At 47.1% G+C, this 8,559-nt stretch overlaps 1 protein-coding gene across 2 annotated transcripts in view; it reads right to left on the bottom strand.

Moving 5' to 3' along the window:
- Positions 1–3,051: 3,051 nt before the first annotated feature.
- SLC35B1 (solute carrier family 35, member B1) overlaps positions 3,052–8,559 on the bottom strand; it is a 7,255-nt gene continuing 1,747 nt past the window's right edge. Inside the window, exons 3-9 of one of the 2 annotated variants that reach the window (XM_011959927.1) lie at positions 8,292–8,397; positions 7,954–7,984; positions 7,207–7,364; positions 6,188–6,314; positions 5,291–5,397; positions 4,961–5,114; positions 3,052–3,632 (exon numbers count right to left, since the gene is read on the bottom strand). In XM_011959927.1, coding sequence (XP_011815317.1) covers positions 3,580–3,632; positions 4,961–5,114; positions 5,291–5,397; positions 6,188–6,314; positions 7,207–7,364; positions 7,954–7,984; positions 8,292–8,397 — 736 coding nt within the window. In that variant the 3' untranslated portion in view covers positions 3,052–3,579. Of the gene's footprint in view, positions 3,633–4,960; positions 5,115–5,290; positions 5,398–6,187; positions 6,315–7,206; positions 7,365–7,953; positions 7,985–8,291; positions 8,423–8,559 lie in introns of both variants that reach the window. The other variant, XM_011959926.1, reaches the window with a different exon arrangement.

The following is an 8,559-nucleotide window of genomic DNA, read 5'->3' on the forward strand; positions in this document are numbered from 1 at the left end:
AAAAATGTCCTTACTTGAAAAAATTAAAAGCCAGCATACCTCCAAATTATTTGAAAATTCTACTGGGAATTTTCAGAAAATCCAAACAGCTGGAAACCACTAGTTTAGCCCACTGAGGGTTAGGGTTCCCTGACCCCAGGAAGTGGGGAGTGAAATGGGAGGCCCACCCACAGAGCTCCTGCCCTCCTGCGGGGCAGTGCAACACGACCTTCAGCTAATGCATTCTGGTGGGTTTCAGGCTCCCTCTTCCAAATATGGGGAGACTGGTTTCTGGCCTAACCTCTTCCCAGGAGTGTTCTAAGGATAAAATGTCACGTACTAAAGAGCTTTGGGAAAGAAGGAGCTCTATAAATATATGAGATTACTGCTCCCAAAGACAGCTGGTGTGTTTTTAGTGGGAAGGGCTGAATGATTCCACAGAGACTCAGGACAATTTCTCTGCCAGGGCATCCAGGGAAAATGACCAGCACTGCTCATAAAACCTGCAAACTGTTCCAAGCGGGGCCAGACAGAGGCAAAGGGTCTCCCAGCAGGCTTCACTTTCCTCCCTCAGAGGGCACAGGTCCAAAACGCAACTCGAATTCAGGGAGCCTAGAGTTCTAGTTTGTGTCTCAGGGACATACCTAGGGACCCACCGCAGGTCACCTAACTCTCCCTCATTTAGGTTTTCCCGTCTCTAAAAAGTGCGGATGTCTGCTGAGTCCCTTTTCACAAGGGTGGTCTGAAGCTGTGAGAAAACACAGAATCCATTCCTAAATACCTCACTTGATAGATTACCTACCGTTCATGTTGAATTCCTGCCACCTTAAGTCCTTTTAAAAACAATATGGGACTTTAGTTTCTTTTAATGTTTAACTCCAGAATAGCTTTCCCCATGATTGTACCCCAAATCACACTGTGGCAGGGCAGAGGGGGGCAGGGGGTTATTCCCCTTGCCACAGACGAAAAGGTGAACAGGGACTGAAAAATCACTTTGTCACGTACCTGAGCATGAACAGTAAAGGAGGTGGCTCAGATGCTTCCACCAAAGTAGCTGCAAGCACCATACACCCCAAACGAAAACCAGTGTCTCGGGAAATGTGTGTGCCAGTTCCCTCCCTTCGACACATAGCTGAGAATTAACTGCAGATGAAAGTCCTTTGATCTTTAGAAATCTGAGGCATCAGGCTGCCCAGGGTTAGCCATCACCATCACTTTTGTTTGAACTTGTCTGGTATTTCACATTTATCAGCCCTATTATAAGTTAACAGTGTTACTGACTTTAGTCAACTTTGGCACTCCCAGTCCCTGTGATCCTGCAGGTAAGTTGACACCCGGAGCAAGCTGGCAGCTCACAGAACCTTTTCAGGTATCTTCAAGTTGAGCAAAACAATGCCTCCTGTAAAATCTGCTCTCCTGCCACATGTTCCCTACGGAACTGACCTAGGCAGGAGCAAGGGGTGAAAGGAAGTCAGGCACCCCTTTTCCTGCTTGGCAGTGGAGTCCAAGCTCAAGCTCCTCCTCCTCCTTTCATCTTCCTACACTCTCCAGCTCATGCCTCACCTTGCCCGGACACCTTCCTCTGTTGTTATCCCTGCATTTCTGAGATGTGATAATGTGTTTTCCTGTCTCCCTATTAGACCGTGAAGTCCCTAGAGGGTAAGTTCTAGCCCTACTTAACTTTGAACTCCCAGCATGTTCACAATACATGGCACCCAAAAGGAAGTAAATGTTAAGATGGATGGACAGGGGACTGAACAAATACACTAGAACTGGGCTCCCAGCCCACCCTGGGTAGGACAGGCTTGCTCTACAAGCCATTTCTCTAATGTCAGGTGAGAGCCATGCTGAGCTACTGAAACCCTGCCTTGCTCATGACTAGTATTAGGCATTTTTGAGACAGCTGGTTGAAAATGGTAGAAGGAAGAGGTAGAGGGAATTGATCTGGTAGCTGGGAAGATGTCTCTTAAAACAGGCCCAGATGACAACTGCTTGCACCTGCAGGTCCCTGGCCCTAGTAACATGCTCTAACCACCTAACTAATCCACAGAAGACAGTTTTGAAGACCTGTAAATCTAGTAGGGAAGAAGCTAATTGATGCAACTTTCAGGATGAAAAAAAAAGACAGGGGAGAGGGTGGAGAAAGGAAGGAAGTTAGTTCAGCCAGATGTACTTAAAGCATCTTCTCTCTCCAGCAGTTCAAAATGATAGGGGGCTTTTTGGGGCAGGGCTGCAGTGACACCTGGGCCCCCAGAGAGTAAGAGGAGCACAAGTGAGGAGAGGAGCACAAGTGAGGCAGGGCTTGAAAGGCTGGGTGGGGGGTGGCAAAGCAGCCGTTCAGGAAGGAGGCCGGGCTCCCATCTGGAGAGCCAAGGGGCTGGGGCTGCTGAACAGATGGAGAGAAAGTTGCAGCTGGTGGAAATGCACTTTCATGTGTAAAGTTTGGTCCTTGGAGGATTGCGATTTCCAACTCTAAAGGCAGCAGTGGGCAGGTGGCTCTGCTCCATACTCCGCCTTTTCCCTCCGTTGCCACCCAGACAACTCGACAGTGGCTGTGCCAGGACTCAGCCACCATGACTTCCGCCAGCATCCCTTTCAACAGGCAGAAGCTGGCATGGTGACACCTTGGCACAGCAAGGATGGCAGAGGACTGCAATGCTTCAGCAGCTGGAGGAGGCAGGGGAACAGGAGGGATTAATCCAGCCTCCCTAGAGGGACCAGGTAGACTGAGAACAGACAGACAGATGGAGGGGAAATCAGGAAAAGTACATCACAGACCTTCCAAAGCTGACCATGATGTATTCACTGGGTCTCCACTCCGGTCTTGATAGAGCTGTGGCTGAGGGAGAGGCAGTGGGGAAATGGCAAAACAGTAGATTCTGAAGCTCTGGGTTCATTTTACCCCAACCTCAATGAATATTTCTTTTCTGTTTTTGATTTTTAGTGGAGACAAGGTCTAACTATGTTGTCTAGGCTGGTCTCAAACTCCTGAGCTCAAGTGATCCTGCCGCCTTAGCCTCCCAAAGTGCTGGGATTACAGATGTGAGCCACTGCACCAGGCCTAAGAAAAACACAGAACATAACTTTGTTTTTTTTTTTATGTAGTATTTGCCCACAGGAGCTTTAGGAGAGAAAGTGACTTTTACATTCTCTGGCTCTAATGGAGAGCCACCTGTCCTCTAATGGGACCAGCTCTAATGGGACAAGCCTCACCCATCGGAACAGAAGCCGTTAGCACAATTCTGCGATCTCATAGAGTTCCTCCCTATAATGCTCAGGCTCTTGGGGGAATCACCCACTCAACCATGCTAACCACACCCACAAGAGGAGCAGCCTGAGTAATGAACATCCAGCTCTGCCTCTTCCCTCCCTCTTTATTTACCATAGACTGTGCTCCAGGGCATGAAGAACAAAAACCACCAACTCTGTCTTGTTAAAATCCAAGTGCATTTTTTAGAATATGTGATTTTGCTTGATTTTATTTTTTTAAAAAAGATTGGAACTCAGTCCCATATTCCTATTGAGTCCATTTTCCTAAGAGATGTCACTGTTTGAGACAATAACTTAAATATTCTTGATGTGGAGGTAGTCTCTCTCTTCCTAGTGGGATGTCTTCTTGGCTCCTTTCCCAAACTTGGCATCGAGACCAAGACCTGTGAAAAGAAAGAAAATGGGCTTAGCCTTATGAGGGGAAATGAAACTTACCAATGATTGTGGTGGGGTGGGGTAGTCGGCCTTGTATCTCCAAAATGGGGGCTTGAAATAAAATACACGTCAGAACACTGGTTTTATGTAACTTCCTCAGAGACAAGAGAATGGCACCAGGATACTAGTTATTACAGATATCTGTGTCTATATAGATAGATATAGATACATACATATATTTATAAAACAGCAAGACTAAAAGAAATTTAAGAGTCAAAACTTCTAGGCTATGGCTGAATGTGGTGACTCATGCCTGCAATCCCAGCATTTTGGGAGACTGAGGCAGGAGGATTATTTGAGCCCAGGAGTTTAAGGCCAGCCTAGGCAACACAGCAAGACCCCATCGCTACAAAAAGAAAAAGAAAAAAAAAAAATTTAGTCAGGCGTGGTGGTATATGCCTATAATCACAGCTACTTGGGAGGCTGTGGTGGGAGGATCACTTGAGTCCAGGAGATCAAGGTTGCAGTGAGCTATCATCGCACCACTACATTCCAGCCTGAGCAACAGAGGGAGACCCTAGGAAGGTTGGATTAGACATAAAGCTTCCTTTTCTCTTTTTATTTTCTTCTGACACAGGTTCTCACTCTGTCACACAGGTGGGAGTGCAGTGGTGTGATCACAGCTCACCTTAGCCTCCACCTCCTGGGCTCAGGTGATCCTCTCACCTCAGCCCCCTGAGTAGCTGGGACCACAGGCGTGTGCCACCATGCTCAGCTAATTCTTGTATTTTTTTGCAGAGACAACATCATCATGTTGCCCAGGCTGGTCTCGAACTCCTGAACTCAAGCGATCCTTCTGCCTCAGCCTCCCAAAGTGTTAGAATTACAGGCATGAGCCACCACACTCAGCCCCTTTTCTCTTTTAAAAAAGTTTTCTCTGGGCTGAGGACGGTGGCTCACGCTTGTAATGCCAGCACTCTGGGAGGCTGAGGCGGGTGGATCACTTGAGGTCGGGAATTCAAGACCAGCCTGACCAACATGGAGAAACCCCCATCTCTACTAAAAATACAAAATTATCCAGGCGTGGTGGCGCATGCCTGTAATCCTAGCTACTTGAGAGGCTGAGGCAGGAGAAATGCTCGAACCTAGGAGGAGGAGGAGGCTCACCCAGTTGGTGAGCCGAGATCATACCATTGCACTCACTCCAGCCTAGGCAACAAGAGTGAAACTCCGTCTCAAAAAAAAAGTTTTCTCTAAAATATTTAAACAAATTTCATAAATATACAAGTAAATCTGAGGAGACAACATCCAGCTGTGTCTCTGTGTGGCCACTTACCCAGGAACACAAGCACAGTGCCCACCCACTGCACGGGGCTGATGGGATTGGCGAAGAGGATCACAGAGGCCAAAATTGTGAAGAACTTTCGAGTTGTAGTGATGATGGAGCAGGTCAGGGGACCAAAATACACAACCGTCATAAAGATGAAGCTCTAGAGAAAGATAAAGGTGAGGTCCGGTGGGTTCTTGGGTATCTGCCATTGGTCTAAAGTCTATAAGCAGACCTCAGGGCTAATCTTGCCACCCTCTTCTTCCAGCCAGGCCAGTCTTTCTTAGGGAACCAGCTGCCAGAGTAGGGAAGCCAAGCCATCCCTTTTCAAGCACTCACCTGACCCAGGGCACTGGTCAGCCCAAAGAGCAGGATGTTATAGATGATGGCAGGGTACCTTTCAGCAAAGCTCAAGAACTCCCAGAGCTCCCCAGTGAACAGGATTCCTGAGAAAACATGTCAACAAATGTATGGCGTGTTTTGTGTGCCCTTACCCCCAGGTGTGCACACACACACACGCAAACTCCTGCACATGGCCTGTTAAAGAACTGCAAAGGAGGTGGGATGCGGGAAAGTGTATGGTGTGGATTTGCATCGTCTCATCATGGATTCTTCTCATATTTTTCTCTGATTAGAGTAACTAAAGAGAATTTTGTGAGAAAAGCTTGAAAGTTTATGAGTTACTTCTACCAAAGTGATTACAAGCAGAAATCCTCAGATGCTGTAGAGATGCTGACCCACACATCCTTAGCTCAAGGAAGCCCCTTGCATTAGTCACCTCCAGCCATCAGCAGCCTCCACCATTAACCCCAGTGTGCTGTACAAAAAATACTTTCTACATATGCCCAAATTTGAAAAGTTAGGAAGCACTGATTTCAAAGCAAATCCATTCACATTTGAACTATTTTCAGTGTACAGCTAACTCTATTTCCTGTGAGCACTACATGTCTCATTTCTTCATGAAAGGGAACGTTCCCAGGTATCTCCCTGTGTTTTACTACTGTCTTCCCCTGCTACCTGACATACGACTCTCCTTCATTGTGCCAGTAACAAGTAGCAAACAAATCCTGCTGGTGCAGGTTCTTCCAGGAAGGTTTCTCAAGGGCTTGAACAAAAGGGCATCTTGGAATTAATTCAGGCCCTTGGTCTGGGCAACTAACAGCTAGAGGGATCAAAAGGATGAGGGCAGCCTGCCCTCTGGTGATACATGGGAAGAACAGCAGAACTGGCTCTCACCCATTCCCAGCAGCAATGTCGACCAAAGGTTGATGTTGAGCATCATGTGGTTGGAGCCTGTTTGGTAATGAGCCCGCATGTGGTCCTGGGAAACACCAGTCAGTCCATCCAGCGTCAGCGATAATAGCTGGGAAAGAAAGGGTGCAGCCTGCAGTGAAGTGGCCAACAGGGCCCTTTCCTAACCCAGGACACAGGATTCTCACTCTCAGCCTCCTCGGAAAGCCACTCCCTTTAAAGTCCTCAGAACAAAATGTTGCCATTTGGTCACAGGTGGAAGGTGGGGAGAGACCATGCTGACTGCCTCCCCTACCCCCTGCTCCCGCGACACAGGCACTGGACTGACAGGCTAACTGAGCTACGTAGTGATTTTGTAATCAGAGTAGAGCAGGAAGCTCACTGCCCAACATAAGGGAGGGGAAAGGTAGTCCCAGCAGGTTAGTTTCCTAGCTTGGAGTATAGTGCTCCAGAGACTGGATCCTGTACTTAGGCTGCCTGGATTGGAATCCTGACTCTGCCACTTAAATAGTCAAATGACCATGGGCAAGTGAGTTAATCTCTCTGTGCCGAGTTTCTTCATCTGTAAAATGGAGATAATACCACATAAGAGACTACTGTTGTAAAAATTAGTCAATTAACATGTAAAACACTTGGAACAGTGCCTAATGCATACACACCAGATACTATCATATTATTTTAAACTCTGGCTCCTAGGTTTCTTGGAAAGCCACAGTGAGAGACATTATTCCTTCCCTCTCTGCTCTGAGGTCTCTGTGACCTCACACCAGGATTCAGCCACAACCCTCAGAGCTATCTCTTCTCCAGAATGAGAGCTGAGCTGTAAATATTTCAGGTTTCCCACTATGGCATTAATAGAGCCAGGGGCCTGCAGCAAAGACCAGATATGGGGATAAGGAGCACCACAACCTCCCTTGACACATAACTGGCCTGCCTGTCTAGGTGAGGCTATCCTTTGGTTACGTTTGCTGGAGAAGGCTGCCATTCCCAAAAGGATCTCATACCAGGAGTAGCTCTCCATAGCCGACTGTGTGTTCTTCTATCCCAACAACTTTCTTGGGTTTGTACATGAAAAGGGCCACTCCAGCCACAATTAGCAGCACACACAGGTACTTGGCCAATGGGTACTTCTTCTTCAAGAGGGTCACCCCAAGGAGCATGACTACAGGGAAAAAACAGAGCAGAAAATTCAGGCATCCATAAGGCATCGATGACCCCAATACCCTCTCTCCCAGGAGCCAGGAAAAGACTCAGGGAGAAAAGAATGACTAAGAAGGAAGGCTTAGAGAGGACAAAAGGAGGGTGCCAGGCTGGCACCTAGATAAGGATTGAGCAACAGAGTTAAGTATGAGACAGGGAGGAGGTAGAGAACAAAGGTGAAAAGTCCAGGAAGGGACAGGGCAAGGGTGGGGAACAGTGGAGAAGGAAAAGAAGTTGAGACAAAGAAACTGATGATCAAAATGGGAATTAGGTCTGTCTAATGACAACGTACACACATGCAACACAGAAATGGCTGACCAAGTGAAGCAGGCTAGGTTGGCCTTTAGCTCCTATTAAGGATTACCAGCCTATGAACATCACAAGAAGTGACACAGATGACAGGATGGACAGCAGAGAGAGCTGGGGGAAAGTCCCTGGAGACAGCCATGATGGGATGATGAAGCTGAGAGGGACACAATTGTAGTAGAGAAAGAGAGAGCTTACTATAGGAAGAGAGACGACAGAAGAGGAAGACTATCTTCTTTGCTTACCTGGGATTGGCTTGCAGGATTTACCAAGGACCTGAAATTAAATCCAGCAAATAATTTCTGAGCATCTGTGATGTGTCAGGTACTATGCTAGGTACCATACTGATTAAGATGAGTAAGCACAGGGCTTGCACCAGAGATTTCAGCCTCAGAAAGCAGCCCTATCATGGCCCAACCCACCACCACTAAACCCAAGTTCTATGGTTCTATACACTCCTAATGTCTCAAGGACCGTTACTTTTTATTATTATTATTTTTTTAACTCACAGACCTGAGGGAAGAACTCTTAGTCATTTTCAAATGATATCTGAGCCAACTGTCATCCCACCCTGACGTTTCACCTGAGTTGGGTAGTTGACAAACTGTAGTGCTGAGTTGCTGGAGACCATGGCACCCAGATAGGAGATAGAACAGGCAGCATAGAGCCAGCTCCGGGTACGATCCACCCTGGCAGTGTCAAAAAACTGGATCACTGGGAGAAGACAAAAAAAAAAAAACTATTCCAAAGAATAAAAAAAGAGGGAATCCTCCCTAACTCATTTTATGAGGCCAGCATCATCCTGATACCAAAGCCTGGCAGAGACACAAAACAAAAAAAGATAATTTTGG

The sequence above is a fragment of the Colobus angolensis genome, unplaced genomic scaffold (assembly GCF_000951035.1).
Source record: "Colobus angolensis palliatus isolate OR3802 unplaced genomic scaffold, Cang.pa_1.0 Scaffold50, whole genome shotgun sequence".
NCBI lineage: Eukaryota > Metazoa > Chordata > Mammalia > Primates > Cercopithecidae > Colobus > Colobus angolensis.